The following is a 23,661-nucleotide window of genomic DNA, read 5'->3' on the forward strand; positions in this document are numbered from 1 at the left end:
GGGTCGTCTGGTTCGGTTTAGGGTGGTTAGGATCGGTTTACTTGAATTAAAACCGGGGTTTAGAGTTAGTTAGCAAACTTACCTGAACCGGTGCGGGAGCGACGTGAGGGTCTCGCTGGGAGAGGTCGCTCCGAGGCGTTTCCTCGCGTCGCGAGTTGATGAAAACGCGAGCGACCTCGGAGTGTCGCTCCAGAAAGCTCGCTCTGAGCTGGAGCGACCTCGAGGTGTCGCTGTGAAATCTCGCTCCGCGTCAGTTCTTGAGTGCCCGTTCCGTCGAAAACGCGAGCGACGTGAGGGTGTCGCTCCCATAAGTCGCTCCCAGCTGGAGCGACCCTTCGACCTCGCTCCGAGACCTCGCTCTGAGGTGATTGTTTTCTCGAGACAACGACGAAACGCGAGCGACTTCTAGGTGTCGCTCCCATAACCTCGCTCCCAGCTGGAGCGACCTCGAGGTGTCGCTGTGAGACCTCGCTCCCACGCACGACTCCTTCTCAAAACTGAACCGATCAAGTACCTGCATACAACTTCTCTCTCTCCTTTTTTTTTTTTTTTTATGCAATAAGATGAGAAATGAAAAACACCAATGCAATATATACAAGGATACGCATGGGACTTCCTCCCAAGTGAGCTTGTTTAAAGTCCCGAGCTTGACTTTGCCTTCCTTTTAGATTAGGCCGGGTAGGATCAGACAGTGGAGTGGAAACTCCATCTTCCTCTGGTGCATGGCCATGTAGAGCTTAACCCTTTGTCCATTCACTGTGAAGTCTCTTCCATCAGTGCTCCACAAACTATTGCTCCATATGGCCTAACCTCCTTGATCTTGAAAGGACCGGACCACCTTGACTAAGCTTTCCTGGAAACAACTTCAGTCTAGAGTTGTAGAGAAGAACTTGGTCTCCTTCTTTAAACTCTCTCTTCAGGATATTCTTGTCATGGAAAGCCTTAGTCTTTTCCTTGTAGATTTGAGTTCTCAAAAGCATCCATTCTTATCTCATCAAGCTCGTGTAGCTGAAGAGCCTTTTCTCCTTAGCACTCTTGATGTCAAAGTTCAGCAACTTTATTGCCCATAGTGCCTTGTACTCAAGTCCACCCACTGGCAGATGGCAAGCCTTCCCATACACTAGGTTGAAAGGTTGGTGCCCAGTGGTGTCTTGTATGCTGTCCTATAAGCCCAAAGTGCATCGTCAAGCTTATTGGACCAATCCTTCCTTGTAATCCCCACAATCTTCTCCAGAATAGATTTGATCTCCCTGTTAGAAATCTCAACTTGGCCACTTGTTTGGGATGATAAGGAGTTGCCACCTTGTGCTTCACACCGTTCTTCTTGAGAAGTCCCTCAAGCAGTTTGTTAATGAAGTGGGAACCTCCATCACTGATTACAACTCTTGGAACTCCAAACCTTGGGAAGATGATGCTCTTGAACATCTTGATTACAACTCTAGCATCATTGGTGGGGCTTGCAATGGCTTCCACCCATTTGGAGACATAATCAACAGCCACAAGGATATATTTGTTGCCAAAGGATGATGGAAATGGCCCATGAAGTCAATACCCCAGACATCAAACACTTCAACTTCAAGGATTGGATTTTGAGGCATCTCATTCCTCTTGGTGATGTTCCCTCTTCTTTGGCAAGAATCACACTTCGAAACAAAGGCTTGTGTATCCTTGAACATGTGTGGCCACCAGAATCCAGCTTGTAATACTTTTGCAACTGTCTTGAAGGTGGCAAAGTGTCCTCCATAGGATGATCCATGACACTGTGCAAGGATCCCATCAATCTCCTCATTTGCAACCACTCTCCTATAAAGCTGATCTTTGCAGAGAATGTAGAGGTAGGGCTCGTCCCAGTAATATCTTTTCACATCCTTGTAGAACTTCTTCTTGGCATAGCCTACAAGATTCAAAGGTTCTCTTCCTGTGGCTAGGTAGTTAACCAAATCAGCATACCAAGGTTCTTTCTCCTCTGTTGCTTTGACCTCTTCCAGCTTCCTACCAGTCTCACAAACTGCTATCACTGCTTCGATAGCCATGATCTGCTCTTCAGGAAGTCCTTCGTCAATTGGGACACCAGACTCTATCCTCAACCTGGATAAATGATCAGCTACTCCATTCTCAACTCCAGGTTTGTCCTTGATCTCCATATCAAACTCTTGGAGCAAAAGGATCCACCTCAAAAGCCTGGGTTTGCATCTTTCTTGGCTAGAAGGTGTCTCAGGCAGCATGATCTGTGTAGACAATGACTTTAGACCCAACCAAGTAACTTCTGAACTTCTCGAAGGCAAAAACAATTGCCAGCATCTCCTTCTCTGTTGTGGCATACCTCATTTGAGCATCATTGAGGGTTTGGCTGGCGTAGTAGATCACATGAGTTTTGCCATTTTTCTTCTGCCCCAGAACAGCTCCCACAGCATAGTCACTGGCGTCACACATGATCTCAAAAGGGAGATCCCAATCAGGTGGCTGGACAATTGGGGCACTAACGAGTTCACCTTTCAGCTTCTTGAAAGCTTGTAGACATTCCACATCAAAACTGAAAGTAGCTTCCTTGCACAGCAGCCTGGTCAAAGGTCTAGTGATCATGGAGAAGTCCTTGATGAACCTCCTGTAGAATCCAGCATGACCAAGAAAACTCCGGATGTCTTTCACTGTCTTTGGTTGAGGCAGACCAACCATAACATCGATCTTGGCTTTATCCACCTCAATCCCCTTCTCTGAAATCTTGTGTCCTAGCACAATCCCTTCTTTGACCATGAAGTGACACTTCTCCCAATTCAGCACAAGGTTGGTGTCCTCACATCTCTGTAGGACCCTGCACAAATTTGACAAACAAGCAGAGAACGAAGATCCGTAGACAGAGAAATCATCCATAAATACCTCCACAACATCCTCAATCAGATCAGAGAAAATTGACATCATGCACCTTTGAAAGGTAGCTGGAGCATTACATAGACCAAATGGCATCCTTCGATATGCAAAGGTGCCATAGGGACATGTGAATGTCGTTTTCTCTTGATCATTGGGATGTATGGGGATTTGGAAAAATCCTGAGTACCCATCAAGGAAACAGTAGAATGGGTGATTTGCAAGTCTCTCTAGCATCTGATCAATAAATGGTAGTGGAAAATGATCCTTTCTAGATGCAGAGTTTAGTTTTCGGTAATCAATGCACATTCTATGACCTGTGATGGTTCTTGTTGGTATCAGTTCATCGTTGTCATTCTTGATCACAGTGATACCACCTTTCTTTGGTACAACATGCACAGGTGATACCCATTTAGAATCTGAGATAGGGTAAATAACACCAGCATCTAGGAGTTTAAGAATCTCTTTCTTTACAACATCCTTCAGGTTAGGATTTAACCTTCTTTGATGCTCGATAGAAGTCATTGATTCATCCTCAAGATGTATCCTATGCATGCACAAAGAGGGTGATATCCCCTTGATGTCATCTAGTGAGTAACCTATTGCCTTTCTAAATCTTTTAAGTGTTTTCAAAAGTTCAGATAGCTCATTCTCAGTAAGTTCACTACTCACAATGACAGGGTAAGTTTCATTAGGACCAAGGAATGCATACCTTACACCATGGGGAAGAGGTTTAAGCTCCACTTTAGGTGCCTTTAGTTCACTCCAGTCATCCTGCTGGTTGTCCTCTCGTTGAGTGACTGAGACTTGTTGGTGAACCATCTGTGGAAGCTCCTCATACTGGTCCTTACTGACAAACGCCTGGTGTGAATCCAGCATCATCCCATAGGCAGTACTCTCCAGGTTCTCGATCACCTCAGCCTCCTTCTCTACAGTTAAAGCATGCTGTAGAGGGTCCTCTAGTGACAACTCTTCTAGGAGTTCATCAGCAAGGGCATCCATCTCTTCGATGTAGAACACTTGGCCCTGAACTGTTGGCCTCCTCATTACTTCCTTGATGTCGAAATGCAGAACGTGCCCTTTACCCAGATGGAGATCAATCTTGCCTTCTTTCACATTAACTATAGCTCCTGCTGTGGCTAAGAAAGGTCTTCCAAGGATTAAAGGGTCTTGAGCTTCTTCACCCATTTCAAGCACCACAAAGTCTGTAGGGATCTCATAATTTCCAACCATCACTGGGAGGTCCTCTAAGATACCCACAGGGTACTTCACTGAACGATCAGCCAATACCAGAGAAAGTCTACACTTCTTGTACTGAGTGAAACCCAGCTTCTTAGCAACAGATAGGGGCATCAAGCTGACACTAGCTCCCAAATCGCAGAGACATCTATCAAATACCATAGGCCCTAGAGCGCAAGGTAATGTGAAGCATCCAGGATCTTCTAGCTTCTTTGGAATGACCAGCCTCTGAATGATAGCACTGCACTCATGAGTGAGAATCACCATGCCCTCCATCTCTTTCTTCTTTGCAGCTACAGCATCTTTGAGGAACTTGCTGTATTGAGGGATCAGCATGAAAGCATCTATAATGGGCATTGTGACTTGGACTTCACTCATTTGCTTGTCAAACAAAGCTTTGTACTTCTCTAGTAGCTGCCTCTTAAATCGACCTGGGAATGGGAGCTTGGGTTCATAGGCAGGAGGAACAAAAGAGTTCTCACTTGCAGGAGAGACGACTTCACCATCTTTAACTGTTTTCTTCTCTTCTCCAACCTTTCCTTTCCTTTTGCTTCCACTATCTTTTCCAAGATCTCGTCATTGATCTTCTCATCAACAATCACCACTTCATCATCTATGGTGATGGCAACCCCCTCACTTTGTTTCTCAGCATCCTTGGTGAGAGTTCTCTGAGGTAACTCCTTACCACTTCTAAGAGTGATAGCTTTCATGGTTTCCTTTGGGTTTTGCTCAGATTTACCAGGTAGAGAACCTTGTTGGCGATTTTGTTGAGTGTTCATGGCAGCAAACTGGTTCTCCAAAGCTCTGAACTTGTTGTTGAGCTCATTGTAGCTCCCATCAATCTTTGAGTGAAGATTCTTCAACTCATAGCCAACATGCTTCTCACTTCTTGTTTGAGACTCCAGGATTTGTTTCAGTAGAGCATCAGTGCTGCTGACCTGAGGAGTGGAGGTAGAGGGATTAGATTGTTGTTGGGAAGAATGGTTGCCCTTGTTGTTGAAACCAGGAGGAGGGTTCTGCTGAGGTTGATAACTGCCTTGCTGATTGTTCCGAGGCTGATAACCACTCTGCTGGTTGTTGGAATAGGACTTCTGTTGGTAGTTGTTGTACTGAAAGTTGGGTTCTTTCTTGTACCAGCTACCATTGTTGTTGATGAAACACAGCTCTTCCTGACCTTCCAAACCCTCAACTTCATGGACAACAGCTGGTGTTTCTTGGCTTGGGTTGCCGACAAAGTGCAGCTGCTCTTGGGTAGCTTTATCAGCAAGGAGGATGTCTATCTTATCCTGTAGAGCCTTCAACTCCTTCCTCGTTTGCTTATCCTCAGTTCTACTGCTTCTGTCGTGGTCTCCACTGTAGACTGCATCACTCTTAACCATGTTGTCAACCAGCTCCTCTGCATCCTCCTCAGTTCGCCCCAAGAAGAACCCATTACTAGCTGTATCCAGTCTGGCTCTGTACTTAGGTAGAGCACCACGGTAGAATGTGCTCAGCAAACTCTCCTTAGAGAAACCATGGTGTGGGCATTGAGCTTGATAGCCCTTGAATCTCTCCCAGGCTTCACTGAAACCTTCCAAGCCCTTCTGTTGAAAGCTGGAGATCTCGTTTCTCAGCTTAGCAGTTCTTGAAGTAGAGAAGAACTTCTCCAAGAATGCTTTCTTGCAGTCATCCCAAGTGGTAATGGAGTCGCTGGGTAGAGACTTCTCCCACTGACGTGCCTTATCCCCCAAAGAGAAAGGGAATAGCTTGAGCTTTAAAGCATCTTCGGACACACCATTGGTTTTTGACAACCCACAGTAGCTGTCGAACCTGTCCAAGTGATCAAATGGATCCTCGAGAGCCAAGCCATGATACTTGTTGTTCTCGATCACGTTGAGGAGTCCTGACTTGATCTCAAAGTTGTTGGCTGCCACGGCGGGTGCTCGGATTCCCAATCTATGACCATGAATGTTGGGACGGTCGTAAGTGCCAATGGGGCGAGCTGCTCGCTGTTGGTTAGGTGGACCATTGTTGTTAGCGCCATTGACGCCTGCATCTTCTTGATGAACGTCTCCCATGTCAGTGTTCAGTCTCTGCAATTGAGCCTGATGGTCTTCTTCTCTTCTCTTTCTAGCACACTCTCTCTCTAAAGCTCTGATGTCTGCTGCTCTTGGAACTAGGTTTGATGGACCCTTGCTCCTCAAGTTCATACACCTGTAGATTAAAGGGAGGTGAAGAAGAGTTAGTAACAAAAGAAAATAAAAATGACTTAGTCTCAAGCAATTGACTAAATCCCAATGTTCAAATCGACTCAGAATTTGGCAACGGCGCCAATTTGATGTTAGGAGTTTTCAAGGCTCCTAAGACAAATGTTGTAGTATAAAAGATTGTCGAACCAGTTCTGAGGGATATCAAAGCACTGAGAATGCAAGTACTCACTTAATCTAAGTGCAACCAATGATTTAGATGGGTTTTAAACTATGACTAAAACTAGAAAGCAATAACAGAATGATACTTTCTTGACTAAAGGAAAAGAGAATTCATGGGCATAGGGATTAGACCTTGGGTGATCAGGTATCGAACTAAGGATGGCAAATGATCAATCAAACTATCAACCTTAAGCCTAGACACAATTCTAAGCAAGCTCTATGTCTAGATGAATGTTCATTTGCTAACATATCTCAAACATCAAATGTCTTTGGTTGAATATATGAAAGCAATCATTACTAACAAGTCTATTAGCTATCTTAGCATCTTTAACAACAAATGTCTTTGGCAAAGTATGCTAAAAGCCTAGGAGAGTTGTCTCGGGCATTTCATCGAACACCTTTCGGGTGAGAAATGCCTAAGGATCAACAACTGAGTGGCCAACTCAGAAGATGCATTATGATTACTCTACTAGCAAGGAAATATGAATGATCTACACTAAAACATCCTAGCTCTAACCTAATCACCCTTAATCTCCCTAACCCATGAATTCAAAAGGTGATTACTCACTAATCTCCATGATTCCTCTTAAACCCATATTGGATTTCAGATTAATCATGTAAAGAAATACAAAATATAAATAAGAACACAGAATTTCAATAATAAAACTGATCAATTGATTCAAAGAGATCACTTTCCAAAGGTTTTTGGTGGTTTTTCTAAGAAAAAAAAGATGATCCTCCCCCTGGTGGCTTACAGAGTAATAAAACATAGGTTTAGAAAATAAAAACGTGCATAATGAAATGACCAAAATGTCCTTGAGAAAACACAAGTTCGAGCAGAAACAAAACACGGAGCGACCTCAGACTGTCGCTCCGACAAGTCGCTCCAAGCTTCGGGAGCGACCTCGCTGTGTCGCTGCGAGAGGTCGCTCCGGGCTTGTTCTCGCGTCTCCGGGTGGTGAATTCGCGAGCGACTTCTTCCTGTCGCTCTGGGACGTCGCTCCAAGCTTCGGGAGCGACTTCAGCACGTCGCTCTGGAAGGTCGCTCCGAGCTTGTTCTCGCGTCTCCCAGTGATGAAAACGCGAGCGACCTTGCTGTGTCGCTCTGGATGAGTCGCTCCGGGATGTGGTGCACAGCGACCTCATGCCGTCGCTCCGAGAGGTCGCTCCAGCAGTGCTCGTCCAAAGCTCACTCTAATCACCTCCTTTTGAGCTCCAAATGCACTCAAATGTCTCCAGAAACTCCATGTGGTGCTCAACTACCTGATAGAGACATATGTATGCAAAATGCAACCTAGACATGGCTAAATCCTAAACTATATGATGAAAATGCACATGAATAAATGGATAAAACAATGTAAATATGCAAGATATCACGGAGATAGAAGGCACTTTATGGGCTGAGGCACAGATTAAAAAGGGTATAATCAGGGGGTCTTCTTTTGGTGGGAGTCCTAATTTACAAGGGGTAAACCGATGTTATGTTGATGGTGCATGGAAGGAACAAGATCCTTTTACAGGGCAAGGATGGTTCTACAGAGACGAAAGATCCACTGATACTATGATGGGTGCAATGTCTATTCGCAGGAGTCTATCACCTTTACACGCAGAATGTGAAGCTTTGATATGGGCGATGGAGTGCATGAAGACCCTACATATCTCAGAGGTGGTGTTTGCAACAGACTGCTCATAGTTGGTGAAGATAGTGTCTACTCCAACAGAATGGCCGGCGTTCACTACTCACATGGAAGAGTTTCTACGATGTAAGGAATACTTCTCTACTTTCACAATTCAGCATATTCCAAGGGCACAAAACACGATGGCGGATAAGCTAGCACGAGGTGCTAGGACTCAGCTTTCTGCTATGGTTTATGTTGACTCCGTTCCTCCGAGATGGTTCTCGGCTCAGGAATCTACTTAGTTTAGTTTTGCTTCTTTGTTGAAAAAAAAAAAAAAAGTATACTTTTCATCTGAAGTTCACTAGAATACGATTTAAAATGGTATTCTCTTCCATGTTTTTCATCTCCCCATCCCAAAAAACAAGATTTTGATCTATAAATTATATTTATTTATTTTTTAATTTATACTCAAATAAAGTTACAGGTATGAACTATATGTTTTGTTTTACTGTTATTTTTGCTTAAAATCTTTCTTTTGACTTTTCGAGGTTTGGAGGTATTTTTCATGTTCTTATGATGTACATATTTTTAAGATCCGAAGATTATTCTATACAGTAGACTTCAGTATACTTGAGTCACATGAAATATGATTTTTTTTCTTTATTCTTTCTTATAGTGTATCTTATTTTGAATGTGTTCTTTTCCATGGCTTTCTTTAAAACTCTATATTTTAGATGTATATTTTGTGTTTATAATCAAATGAAGTTATAGATTAAAATTTCATATTATTGCTTTGCTATTATTTTAGGTTAAAAATGGTTTTGAAGTTTTTTTTCATAATTGAAGCTATTTTCACGTTTCTAAATGTACAAACTTTTAAATCTTAAATTTATCCAATATTGTAACCTTCTAATGAAATTTGCTTAAAAATTAAGGCTAGTAGACTTTTAATAAAGTCTACAAAACCATGAATTTTAAGCAGACTTCAAAAACAATTACTAAAATACAATTTTAAATTAATTTTAATGTCTTTGACTTTCTCATAATATTATCTTATTTTGTAGGTATAATATTCTTTGATTTTCATCTCTTCTCTTAAGAATGTAGATTTAGATTTATAGATTTTAAATGTGTAATATTGTTTTTATATTCAAATAAAATTACAAATTCAAAGTTTATGGGTTTTTTTCGCTACTATTTTATTTTATAAAGTTCTTTTTTTATAAATTTGAAAAAAAAATCACATTTTCTATATATGCATATTTTTACATTTTAAAATTATCCAAAACAGTAATCTACTGAAAGTTAATGTTTAGTAGACTTCACTAAACGATGATTTTTAAGCATGAAGTCTACTAAAATATAATTTTAATATTTTTATGTCTTTTTCATAATTTATTTTGTATGTATTCTGTTCCATGGTTTTCATTTCCCGCTTCCAAAAATGTAAGATTTTAATCTATAGATTTAAATTTGTATTTTGTGTTTATAATCAAATACGTTATATATTCAAACTCTAGGTTTTAGCTTTGCTATTATTTTAATTTTAAAACTCTATTTTTGATTAGTTCAGATTTGAAGCTGTCAATTTTTACGTTTTCTAAATTTACATAGTTTCTGATCTGAAAGTTATCCGACACAATAGACCTCTAATGAAGTTTACTAAAATATGATTATAAATTATTAACGTATTGCTCATAAATTTATCTTATTTTGCAGGTATTCTCTTCTATGGTTTTCATCTCAAACATATGTATAATTAACCATATATTTCTAGTTTACATCTCTTATTTTATATAAAATATTTATATTGATACTACAAATACTTTAAGTTCATGTGATATACATAGAATTACAGAGAAAATAATTTGCTACTCATTTAAAATGCATGTCAAATTTTTTATTTCAAAAATTAACAAAAAGTGACATCTAAAATTTAAAAACAATAACCAAATCAATGTCCTTTTTAGTTTCAAAATATTATGTCCAAATCTATTAACCATTCAATCTATGAAAAATAAAAAAAATTAGTTAAGTGAGAGTTATATTTTTAAATACAAGAAATTTGAGAATTGAAAAATTTTAAATTTTTTTTCAAAATCTAAATATCCGAACCCGATCCAAAATAACCGAACCCAAAGTACAGAAATACTTGAATGGATCCTATACCAATATACCGAAATACCCAAAAATCAGAAATACCCGATCCGAACCCGAATGCCCACCCTTACTATACCAATCATTTTATTACACAATTTAGCAAAAACATACAACTTCTACAGCATACTGCCAATCAAGGTGTAAGCGAGTTGAGCATAGAGAGAATTTCTTGTATCCAATAAGAGGTGGAAGCGCTTGTAATAGAGAAAGTGGTTATTTGTGTTATGATTTTCATAGGAAGTGCCTTTCCATATAAATTTCTCTGCAAACTAAGGGATAAAAATATCTATTGAACATACTCTTTTAAAAGGACGTTCGAGTAGAGAGTGCGAATTACAGAAAATCATTCGTTTTGCCCAAAAGGTATATGTATAGAATGAAATAGCAAAATAAAAAAAAAGGAAGCTGGTTTTTGTTTTAACCAAATCCGAATCCTTCACTTGCTTCATGGATTGCAAGCAGCAGCCTCTCCTGCAGATGTTCCTTAGACGGGTACTCTGGCAGATCTAACTGATTGAAACTGCAAACAAAACAGTTTTGCATATATATTAATATTTGTGGTCATCCATCATCCATCAGATAATAGTCTCATTGGAGGATTGAGATTTTTTTTTACCAGGTATGAGCAGACGGCAAGTGATTAGCGCTTCCATATGCCTTGTGGATCTGAAACTTCTGTGCCCCTGAAATTCCTTGAAGGGCACTAAATCCTTCCAGAGGTACCTGTGTTGTTGAGTTCAAAACGTCAGTTTCCCACTTTGTAAAGGAAAAGAACAATATTATCTTAATGAAACAAACCAAACATGTTTTCTTTACCTTAGAGGTTCCAGTCACAAACTGCAATAGACGGGCTTTGTCTTCTTTGCTCAATCCCTGAACAACCTCCCAGAACCACTGGATAACAGGGGATCCAGGACTATACCCAGAATATTCAGTATTCGCCCTCAGGTTATCCACTGATGCATAAACACCCAACAAAAAAAGGTCAGAGGCAACGAAATTCTTGGTACAGGAGGATTATGATATATTTTATAACTACTACTTACAGTCGATATCAGGAAGACCACTTATTAATAACTCCAGTTCCTTGTCGTTAAAAATCGATATTAGATCTTTAAGGATAAGTTCACTAAAGCCTTCCAGGAATGCATTTATCTGAGGACGAATGGCTGTGGTTAATCGATGCTCGGCTATTAGGTCTACATATTCATGCTTATTCTCCTCAGTGACTTTAATGTTCCGCCCTCCAGGGATCAGTTCATGGTCAGTCACCTGCAATTTTTATTTTATTTTAATGTTCGTTCAAAACAAATTATTTCAAAGACACTGTCAAAAAAGGCTGAACAAGTTATAGTTGTTACCTCCGTTTTTTCATACAGTATTAGCTTTTCCTCATCAGCATCAACGCTAAAAGTGAGATCTAGGACATCGCTAATATCATTCTGCATTATTATAGAAAAAAAAAACAGATGAGTAACAAATGCTTTGGACCAAACAAACAAATAAAGGTGTATCTACAGTATATATATACCTCCAGCATCCATTTCAGGGCTTTATAGTAATCGGGATCTATAGCTTCAATATCATGGTACGTGACCTTAACTCCCAAGATATGCTTGTAAAAAGAGCGAGTGAAATGGACGTCAAGTAGTTGACCATCAAACAGAGCTTTTCCAACCTGTGCACGCAGGATAGATAGAATTTAGGAAGGAATTAACGCAGCTGCAAATAAGTCTACTTACTTAGGTAAAAAAAAAAAGAAAAAAAGAGCTTACCACCCGGCCAACGAATTTGAAGTAGGAGAGGTGCTCTGTCTGGTAAACAGAGTTTGGATTCGGTTGGAAAGTCGAGTCATTGCCAACGGTTGTGAACAGAAGAGCTCCTTTGTCAAAAATAACCCTTGACAACAGCTGATACCATTCCCTGGTAAGCCCACCAGCATCAATACCTTCTTCTCCTTGGAAGTGAACAGTCAATCTACCTTTCAGTTCTTGAGTTGACCTCATTCGCAATTGGTTGTATGAATCTTCAAGAATGTAGGCTCTTCTCACTGAGATTCTCAAAGGGCTATGGTGATGGTCATGCTGGTGTTTTATCTTTGATCTGAAGTATGCACGTTTGTTATCAAATTCAATAAAACGTGGAACCTTGAGCATTAGCGAAAAGGACTTCTCAAGCAGAGCAGGATTTTGTCGGATGAAAGCATTAAGAAGTTTCCTGTGCCTTTCAGAAAACTTTATAAAAGAACCGTATTTCTCATCCACCTTGGAGCTGCTGCTTGGTCCTGGGCCCTTGGGCTGCTCCTCAACATCAGAAGCCGCCATGGGAACCGAGATATCACAAGACTGTGATGATGGATGCAATTTCTCACAGGTAACAAAAAACGACTCTACATAAGGCAACATGTTTTGGGCACCAGCAGGAAGTGATTGGCTTACTCCAGCTCCCCTTGTTGTTGCTGAACTCGTCGAGGTTGTTGGAGACGTCGTAGAAGCAGAAGCAGAAGCAGAATCAGAATGCCCCTCTATTTTGCATATGCAATTGCTCAACTCCAGCCACAGAGGTTCCAAAGCTAAATTGATGTTCGATAGCTGACAAAACACAGCAACATGCTCTTCGGAATTCTTCTCTTTTGTGATTAACAACGAATCAACGAGGGAGCTTAATGCCTGCAAAACCCTCAGTACTCCTGATCCATCTGATGACGTGGTACTTAGAAGCGTTTTTACGGCTTCACCGAACATGTGAAGTTCACTGATCGCTGATCTTGTCAGGTTCTGTATTGCGTTTGCAAGCTCTGTGATAAACAAATGACAATGGCTTGGAGCAATGGCCACAAGTTTTTTCAGCACCTCCGCTACAAGGGTGTATGCATTATCTGACAAACTGAATCAACAGCACAACAATTAGTAAGGCTAGTTGTAGAACTTACAGAATTTAAGCATTAACTGACAGATAGAAAGAACAGAAAGTAGGAGGTGTTCACATATAAGCATCTGACATACCCTTCACGTGCAAGTAATGAACAAAGCAGACACAGCTCTGACTGGGGAAGATTAAGCAACACAGTATGAACATCACATTCACTCTCTGCTCTGTAGGACGAACTTCCAGATGAGACAATTGGCTTGGTCACTGTACCAGCAGTGCCAGATACCATATCGTGGTTTTCTGCATTGTTTTCAACTTCTAATGCTTGATGCGTTGATTGCTGCTCGCTGGCAGACCCATCTGATCCGTCAGCTGACTCAGACTTTCGTTCAGCGTTGTCAATGATGACCTCCAGTAAGTTCAGCAGCTGGAACAAATGATGAGAAAATACATACAAACCCGAGTTAGTTTTCATAACAGTAAACAAAGCCAAACCATAGCACCGAATGAAAAGGAGTACCTGTTCAAGATGAGCCACACTTCTCAAATAAAGGGGCTGATTCAAGAGGCTTAGAAGCAACGCAAAGGCTACAGATTCGGGTTCCTGCTGCGTTCTGCTCATGTGATCATCACTTACTACAACAGCTTTTCCACGTGCCTTGTCTGAGGGTACTGAACCTTGAAGGGAAGGCAGGGAAAGCCTGGATTGAAGCAGAATCTTTGCTACGTATATATGATTTCGTGCCAAATATGTCAAAGTCTCAAGGACACGCCGAGACACTAGAGGAGGAACCCCTGCAAATAGAATTACAACTATTATCTACAGAACTTGGTTATTATAAACACATCCCAAGTCAGAATCCAATGTATTAATAGATGCATACCATCAAAGTGCTGAGGACGTGAATATGTTACATTGCTTTGACAAGCATAAAGACGATAAGGTGGTTCGGAAACACTCGAGTAGTTAACAGGCTTCCTTGTGTCGAGCATCAGCATATCCATGAATGTATTAACCAAGGAAAACCTTGTTTCGCCATGAGAACATAAATTCAGCAAAAGCCTCTGCAGAGGACCCTTGTAAAGAGGCTGCAGACCAAAGATATATAAATGAATTGTCCAAGTGATGCCAGTTAAATATCTAAGTAATGCATTAGGTAACTACCTGAACTATCCGAAGAACACGAATCATTGCTTGGAGTGCCTCAGTGTTAACTAGGGGAGCTCCAGCGGCCTCTATAACCTTTGCAGCAGACCTACGAGAAGCAATCCCCTCATTTCCAGATATGACACCTTCACCTCGCCTGGATGCCTCCCCTCTACGATGTCTTGGATGCATACCAAAAAGTGCACGGTTATGGTATCGATGAGCAAACCTTTCACGCAACATGTTTGCTTCCGCAACCAGTGCAGGTGTTAAATTTGCAAGAACGGCATCATCTGACGTAAGCAACACCTGATAACAAAAGTAATATTAGATGAATATACTTCAATTCTACTCATGCCGTTAAAAGGCAACAGCTCAATACCTCTTCTCGCAACTCCGAAGGAAACGTTGCAATTATTGAAACGGTGTCCATCTCAACAGGCTGACCTTCAAGCTCATGAGACTGATGAACCCGTTGTGCTTGTTGCTGTGCCAGAACTTCAGCTCGGATATCAGCAGGAAGTGCAGCAAGAAACTCCGGATCAATATCTCCAGAATTCTGCTGTTCATTGCTAGAAGGTTCTGGCGCTTGTCCTTGCTGAGCTGAAAGGACTTCAGCTCGCAGTCCCTCAGGTAGGGCATCTAAAAACGCAGGATCAATAGAACTAGAAGCAACATCCCTGTTAACTGGTTGCTCCTCTGGTGGATTATCCTGCTCAGCCTCGTGACCGGAGTTCTCAGGAACCTCAGTTACACTATAAAGAGAAGCTTCTCGCCCAGTTGAAGATGGCACAACTGACAAATTTGCTCTTCTTGAGCGCATAGCTGGCTGTACATCATGCCTTTCTGCACCATCATCATGTCCATCAGCACTTCCGATCTCAACATCCAAACTCCTAAGGCTTTCACCCAAGGTTGCCCCACTCCCACCGCTTTCTTGACTCACCGCTTCAACATCCCGAACAGTTGAATCATTTGGATCATATTGCATTTCAACTGACTGAGACCGCGAGCTTGAGACCGAATCAGTAGCAGTGGCTCGTGTATCCGGGGGAGCAGATGCAACTGGCGAAACGATAGAGGGAGCAGACACATTGGCACCTCCATTACCAGTGGCGTTTTCATCTGGAATTTCAGGTCTGACAGTTGCCTCCTGGGGCTGCCCACTCTCGGCCTGTGACTGGGGTTCCAAAGGTGATGGATTCTGATCAGAAGGATTATCAGAGCCGGGACGTCTCAACTGAGATACCAGCAAATCTTCAAGGCCTTGTGGTACGGTAGAAGCGCCAGATCCAACAATTTGCTGGCTGTCATCAGCCCATAAATTCAAACGATGCCCCTGCCGGCCATTCCTCAAAGATCGGAATATAGCATCCAGCCGTGACGAAGAACTACCGTTGGAATCCCTACCTCCAACAGTATGATCATGTGTGCTTTCTACAAAGAGAAGAAAACGGTCGATTAACAAATTATTCCTTTAGGAAGATCAACACAAACAAAATGTAACCTGGTAGCAAACCCAAATATAACAAAACATAAAAGGGAAATGAACACAAGTAAAAACAAAAGAGAACCTGTTTGACTTTGCGACACTGGAAGTGATGGAGATCCCGATAAAAGAGGATGCTGTGAAGGAGTAGCACCATCCCCAGTTCTGCCAAGAAGGCTGTAAATAGAAGTTGTTCGTCCTTGACGTCTCGAGCCAAAAACTTCAACAGGCATTACATGAAGTGTTTCATCAGAAAATCTATGATCTCTAAGAACCTCCAAATGATCAAGAACGTTTAGCCCATTGATTCCATCCTCAAACCTGAGAATTACCCGATCTTCATCATCTTCGTCCTCTTCATCCTCTTCAACCAGTATTTCCTCTTCAAATTCATCATCCTCAAGCTCATGATCATCTTGATCTGTGTCATGATGAGGCAGGTGATGTACATCTTCTTCTTCTTCTTCTTCCAAGTCATTGTCCTCCTCGTCTTCTTCTTCATTATCGTTTTCATCCTCATCTATTTCGTCACCCTCATCACCAGACATCTCTTCGTCTTCCTCTTCATCAAGATTTTCCGGCACGTGGGTATGCATCTCAAACTCTATACCCATCGACCCAATCCCGTTTTCCAACCCCCTAGCATCCTCAGCTGCTTCTTGCATATAATCATCCCCACCTGCGGCAAATCCTTCATCCAAGTCTTGATCATGCTCCATGTCATCTGTCACATCTTCTGAACCAACAAAAGTGTGGGAACCGCCAAAATTCTCCGCATGATCAGCTGTCATGGAATCATGATTCGACCGCAGCATAATTTCCCCTGCTTCAGATGCATCAGCAGTAGTATCTCCTCTTCCTGATTGAATTTGATCAGATGACTTGTTCGCATTTTCATTCTTCGAGTTCGAATCAGCAGAATGGGCATGCTCCTTAGTCACCAACTCCAAAACTTTTATGATTCCTGTTACAGTTTTGGGAGATTCTACGTTGTCCAAGTCCAACACTTCAAGAGTACGAGTAAGAGACTTAACCAATCCAACATCAACAAAAGTATTCGAAGCTTCTGAAGATATATGTGATCCAGTAGGTGACCGAGCAGAGAGCATATCACTCAACAAATCTATCAAAATGTGTATTTCATTAACTGGAGGTCTAAGCCCATTGGAGGTACCTATGAAGTCATTGAAGATACTGCTAATGTCAGAAAATATCCTCTTCCTTGCTTCAGCTGATCTAACAGATGCACCCACTAAAAACTGATTAGCCCTACTTGCCAGCTTTTGCCGCCAATCACTCTCAGATTTCTTTTCCTTCTTCACCCGTGAGTATGGAATAAACTTGTGAAGAATATGATGAAATATTCCACCAACTTGACCCCCCTTCTGTTGAGGACCTCTAAGACTGTTAATTTCAGCATCTCTTCGAAGTATTATATGGATTGACGAAGAATACATGAACAGTATCTCACTCAAAAGCTTCAGAATGAAAACAATTTTAGCCAATGAAGCTGACATGTCCTGTGAAATAGCTTTCTTTTCTTCAGGTGTGGTAGCAACCGCTTTGCCTTTTCCCTTAGTAGAGGCATGATCAATATCCATGTCTGCTGAAGTAGAATCACCTTCAACCATGTCATCTTTTGGAGGAGGAACGAAATTACAGAGAGAATCCAGAAGCAGCTCAACGACACCAATGAACGACTGAGGAGGTTTCCGGTAAACTTTAGCCTTGGTGCTCCCAGGGGGAGTGGTAGTTGCAACTTCATTAGAAGTCTGAGATTTCTCTTTGTCAGCTCTGTCCTTATCCTTATCCTTCTCTTTGTCTTTTGATTTCTCTTTTTCTTTGACTAACACGATGTAAGGTCTTTCACCAACCATCTCTACTTGGCATATAGAACGAGCGGCCTGGATAAAAGTGACTGGATCCCGAGCAATTACAGAATTCACATGCAACAAAAAATTGCGTGGAGAGATTCTCTGATTTGAGTGCCTGTTGGAAAGTGTTGCAAGAGCATGTTTTATCTCAGATTCCATGGCTTGCTGAAGCGTTTGGGGGTCTTCAAGAATATGACGGATGATACTAGCAGCAACTGAGTCAAACCCTGGAAAAAGACTATTACTCGGCAGAGAAAGCAGTCCTTGCACACCTCCAAAATCAAGAAAGCAGACAGCAACAGAATGCTTCCTTGTCAATGTAGAACACAGTTGTAAAACAGCATGCATAGTTTCAGAAGGAAGCTGATTCCGGATACATGTACAAGCAATCTCAATCAACTTCTTCTGATCGTCAGCATCAACAAGCTGTGGCGAGCCAAAAACAGATTGCAGCTTATCTTGTTTGCTCTCATCAATGGCCAGAGATGTCTCACCTTTTTGCAACTCCTCTATAAGCTCAGTATTTAATTTCTGGTCCACTTGTAGCAGCCTATCAATGGCAAGAAACCCTGTCGTCACCCACTTTGGAACATTATACTTTTCCTTATCAATACTACCAGAATCCCACTTTGAGAGTACATCGCACACAAGTCTTACAATACCCGCCTTCAGCGCAACTTCCCGGGAACCTGCGTCTTCATGTAGAATCAAAGCAAGAACATGCAACAGAGCAGAGAGTAGATTGTTCTTTGTGTCATCGAAGACAGGACAACAATCCTTAATCCGGCTAAGAAGGCAAGATATAACACCAGATCGGTGTTCTCCATTGTTTTCTGAGCATATCAATACAAGCAAGTCTCTAACGGGAAAAGCAAGGGGCTCTTTCATCTGCAGAAGCTTCGTACATGTTGTTATAAGCTCTTCAACTGGTGGCAGCGAGACTATTTCTGCTTCAATCTGTTCTCGAGTTTCATCTACAACATTCTCCTTTGTATCTGATTCAGAATTTCCAAGGGACATTGCAAGAGCACGAGCAAGCTCATCGTCCTCTTGGATTTCTTCTGGGTGGGAAAACAGCCATTCCATGGCTAACTCAACACTGTTCGATCCAACCTGTCTCAAAGCTTCTTCGGCTCTGGATCTGGAGAACCCCATCTCCACAATTGTTGAAATGGTTGTTTCACTGGGAGGTGGACCTGTTACACGAGCGCTACTACTGCCAGCTAAGCTTTTCAGTTCAACTCCAGAATACACATGCTTGATGATGGAAATGAGGGCAGTGACGAAATCATAACTACATTCCGTAAATAGTGGATGAGTCCAAACCGGAAGTACAGCTTTCAACACAATGGACTGCAGGATCTTCACAAATGTCTCAGCATCTTGTGGAAATGGAATATTCCCATTTTCTACTGGTTGAACGAGCAAGTGTTTTGTGGATGGAGATAAGATAAACGATGACGTAACCAAATGGTCCATGAGCTTCCCGTAGCCAGCCAGCGGACCATATATCCAGGCATGATCTGTGTCTTCCTTTTCATCCTGCTTTCCTTTAACATCATCAGTCTCCATCGGAGACGAGTAGCTCCTATTAATTGAAAATAAAAGCTGGCTAGTAGCATCAAATGTTGTCAAAACCGTCTGAATCACCCCGCGGCCATAAAAGCAATTTATCAGAACAGGATTACACGAATCAGGCCTGTCAAGAAGGACAGCATCGATGAAGTCAACAACCTTGCCAAGGTAGAGACATTTAGTTGACCTTGATGCCTCGGCTGCAATCTCATGGCCTTCAAAATTCAAGTGATCAAGGGATATTGAAGCAAAACTTGAGGCAACTAACTTAGAAGACGGAGATACATTTACTGTATCTTCTCTCCGACGAGATTGGAGCAGCATTGCCTTCCCTAACTCTTGGAATATGTATGTGATGTGGAAGGACAATGACTTCACCATGTCACAGCATGATGTATAATAGGATCCATCTCTTTCAAGCTCTCTGTTACCAGAAGCGTCTGATGAACTAGAGGGACCATCAATGATTGGTCGGGGTTGAAATCCAGTCGATGCACGTCCAAGATCACGGTAAAGATTTATTAAATCAAAGAATTGCGATTCTGCGCTCCATCCTGACGTTCTCCTCTGAAATAATGGATCCAGAAACTGTCTAAAAGAACTGAACCTTTGTCCTTCCGTTCCATTTGAAGACAGCTCTGTTTGCTCTGACTCGGGAGAAGTATTTGGACTTTCCAGCGTTCCACTCTCGTAAACTGCTATATGCCATAGAATTTCACGGTGCAAAAGGCCTATATTCTCCAGAACATCCTTGCTTCCATTTGCAAACTCCGAAAGCAATGCTGTCATCCAACGGTTATCCTTTGATGCAGCTAGAAACAGAAGAAACTCCACAAGGAAAAGAGAAGAAAAAATTCCACAGCTTGGAGAAAGTTTTCGATCAAGTAAGAATGTCCCCGAGAGATCTTGCAGTCCTCCTAAAGCTTTCTTCACCTGATCACGCAGAGAAGAGCAAAAGGCCCGAGCAAGAGAAGCAGAGTGATGCTGCGTAAAACCCTTAAAAACAATGGTGCTGTGCAAGGCAATAGACACCCCTTCAGAAGACTGAGCAATGCTAGGTCGCAAGAGAAGCTTAAGTAACGCCTCAATGCCAGACTTCTCCACAAAGAGACGAGAAGTCTCAGCATTCTCCATTGTTCTGTGGAGCAGAATTATCAGATGAAAGATGCAGAGTTGAACAAACTGCTCATGGCTGACGCCATTTATGTTCTTCACATCTGAATCCATTTCCATTGCAGTACTTACAGAGGATGATGAAGAACCACTCTCTCCAAAGCATGCAATTCTATCCACAATTTCAATGATTATTTCAACACCGGTGGCTCTTAGAGATGAGACATGACGCAAAAGCTCTTCCACGGCATTTGTAAACGGAACGATGGCCTCATTCATAGCTAGAACATACTTCTTGGAAGTAAAGACATCAACAAGGAAGCGCAGTGCCGAAGTTTCTTTTACCGTCTCCAAACCTTTGCTATTAAGAGATATTGCACCGAGGCCATTTGGAATGCATGCAATAGCCTTGGAAGAAGGAAGTACTCCTGATACAACTGAAGACAGAAATGCTTCAGGGAGGCCCATTTCAAACAGGGAAGTAAGAGATGTGGGGTCTTTGTGGATTAAATCACTCATAACCGTCACAGCTGAGTAATAGATATCGCCACCAAATTTATCTGTATTCCTGTATATCAAAGACAAAGTGGCAGGCAACGTACTCTCCTGAGAACTTTGAGACCTATTTGCATTTCCAGGAGTATACGTAGAAGAACCAAGAGACTTCAAAAGAACCTTGATGAGTCTCTTTCGGGAGAGCAACTGATCACCATTTATATCTAACGATTCACCAACCACCATATCACTGTTGTTCTCTCCAGTCAACTTAAGAATGTGATGAACCTCTAACTCTAACCTCTGAGACAAAAGTTCTACTCCCCCAAGATCCCGGAGTAGAGGAACTGCAGAACTGCTATAATCCATGAGCTTCTGTAGTGCTTTAACGGCCAAATACACAAGATGCAGGTGACTCGGATCAGTATACTCCAAGAGAGGGAGAAATGTGGGAACCATGCCAGACCCCCTTATAGTGCTTCCAGATGACGATGATGAAACAATGTGAAGCAAATAAAACTGAAGTAGCGCCTCAACAAAAGCAATAGATGATGGATCACTAGAAATCTTCAAAGACAGAACGGCTTTCTGAAGCACATTAAGCAGAATCATTCTGTTGCCTACGGCGAAACTGATGCTAGATCTGCTTAGAATCCTGGCTCGATCATGAGAGGCGGAGTATACAGCCAACTGAGCGCCCAATGCAAGCATGGCAAGAGTTCTAATGGTTCCGGGGATTGGTTCTTCAGATCTGACAATTCTTATTAATTCATTTGTATACTCAGGTTCGTTTGCAAAAAAGGATGCAAGTTCTTCTTGAGCATCACTGGACTGAACAAGTACAATAAACGCAAGTAGGCAGATCCTGCTATAACTCCGGCATATTCTGGAAGAACGAAAAGCATGAGCATACCGGACACGGGTCAGTAGAGAGAACCTGAGCTCCGGGGGAACATTGTAATGCTCTATACACTCCTTCAATAACACAAGATCATCCTCTTTCCGCAAGTGCAAATCAGGAATCTGAATCACCCTTGAAGAAGAAGAACTAGCACTACTAGTACCATGATGTATACTCTGGGCACTGTGTCCACGCAACTCAAAATAAACAGTAGAACCAATCCGAAAATCAGCTTCCTTGTGATTATTATCCAAGTCGGAAGGAAAGATGGTGAGACCTTCTTCCTGGTTTCTCTCGTTAGCGACAACGCAGGAATACAAACCCAGACCCTCCTCTTTGCTACCCCAGCCCTGGGCAATAGAGAGAAGGAAGCTGTTTACGGAACCACATCCAATCAACTTTCCGCTCCTGTGGAGCTTAGATGAGCTGATTTTCACAAGCGCAGAAAGGGTTTCCAGGGCTGCAATGAGAACCTCTGGATCTGTGGAGGCAAGTAGGAGCTTAAAGTGCTGCAAACAAATAAACGATGTAGGAAAGTGTTACTAATAAAGTTAAACGAGCTTTAATATAGAGATATGGGAAACAGAAGAGGCATGCATGCATACCTCTAAACCATCAAAGGTACTTTTGTTGGGACAATTTTCGAGAATGATCTGCATCACACGAAGAATTTGAAGAAGAGAGTACTTGGGAAAGGGATCCTCATCTTCCAAAATGTGATCAGAGAGGAGAAGGTCATTCCTAGTTGATAAAAAGGTCTTGAAGTACTTGTCAAAATGGAGAAAAAGAGGTCTCCAGTGATGGAAGTTGCCCTGGAATAATAACAATCAATCAATCAATCATCTGAGAAAACCCACAAAAAAAAAAAAGAGAGAGAGAGAGAGAGTGTATGTATTAGAATGGTTACCTTACTGTACTCCCAGCGAAAGCCAGAGAGAGGTATCGCAATATCAGAGAGTGGACTCTGGATTACTTTCTCAATAAACGATTTGATCTCAGGAGGCTGCAACACAATACAATAATAAACCCTAATTAAATTCAGAAAAGGTAAAAGCTTGTGACATGATATCAAATTCAAAAAGAAAAATCCCTAATTCAATTCAATCAATATCAATTAAAAAACCCTAAAACTCGAATTTGAGAGAACTCACAGGCTCAGCGTCGAGCCTAATAGAGGGGCCGATAGAGCCTTCGCCGGAAAGAAGCTGCCGCAACCGTGACGGCATACTTGCCGATCTGCCAGTCGCCATCTACAAGAAAGGTTTGAGAGTGATCAATCTCAGAATCGTAACAGATCATCAGAGAACCAAATACGAATCTGAAAGAGTATGTATGTAGAGATACCTAGAAAGAGACGAGGACGACGCAGTAGAAGGAGAGAAGAAACCCCCAGAAAAGAGAGAGAGAGATATACAGAGAGAGTCGTCTAGGCTTAACTTGATATATTAAAGAGTTTGGGCTAAATGTAATTTAGCTGAATCGGTTTTGAGAGAACACAATAAGTTGATTTGTCAGAGTGGTTATGAGACTTTACCGGTTATCGTAGGCCCGAGTTCGAACTCTATTGCCGAATAGATTTTTAATTATTATCATTTTTATCCCAGAAACACCACAAATCAAAGAGTTTGGGCTAAATGTAATAGGTGATATCACCTAAAGTTGAGAGAACTTCGTTATCTCGCTGATTGAATATGGTACTTGACTAGACATTTTTTGGGTATCGTCGGCGAAGGTTCGAGTTACTGCCATATAGCTTTTAAATTTTAATTATTTTCTATTTTATCCCAGAAAAACAACAAATCAAGAGAAACTTTTTAGTTTTTACATAAGTGTCAAATTAATAATGGTAAACTAGTGATCTTTAACAGTTATAAACAGTAAAAAAAAGTTTTTATCTCTCTCTCG

General features: G+C 41.7%; 1 protein-coding gene and 1 non-coding gene across 2 annotated transcripts; one reads left to right on the forward strand and one right to left on the reverse strand.

The window, feature by feature from the left end:
* The first annotated feature begins 5,613 nt into the window (after positions 1-5,613).
* LOC117128639 lies at positions 5,614-5,720 on the forward strand. Its single transcript, XR_004452033.1, has one exon. It is a non-coding gene; the product is annotated as a small nucleolar RNA R71 (small nucleolar RNA).
* Positions 5,721-10,548: 4,828 nt separating this feature from the next.
* Positions 10,549-23,239, reverse strand: LOC103838597 (E3 ubiquitin-protein ligase UPL1). Its single transcript, XM_033280660.1, has 17 exons — positions 23,101-23,239; positions 22,908-23,006; positions 22,664-22,759; positions 22,362-22,568; positions 15,884-22,265; positions 14,692-15,746; positions 14,328-14,618; positions 14,047-14,251; positions 13,683-13,957; positions 13,297-13,589; positions 12,067-13,177; positions 11,823-11,969; positions 11,653-11,733; positions 11,338-11,563; positions 11,108-11,247; positions 10,908-11,014; positions 10,549-10,811 (listed from the first exon to the last, which is right to left on the reverse strand). The coding sequence occupies exons 2-17, from the start codon at positions 23,004-23,006 to the stop codon at positions 10,709-10,711; spliced, it is 10,818 nt and encodes a 3,605-aa protein (XP_033136551.1). The 5' UTR covers positions 23,101-23,239; the 3' UTR covers positions 10,549-10,708.
* Between the last annotated feature and the right edge of the window lie 422 nt (positions 23,240-23,661).

The sequence above is a fragment of the Brassica rapa genome, chromosome A09, assembly GCF_000309985.2.
Source record: "Brassica rapa cultivar Chiifu-401-42 chromosome A09, CAAS_Brap_v3.01, whole genome shotgun sequence".
Classification (NCBI taxonomy): domain Eukaryota; kingdom Viridiplantae; phylum Streptophyta; class Magnoliopsida; order Brassicales; family Brassicaceae; genus Brassica; species Brassica rapa.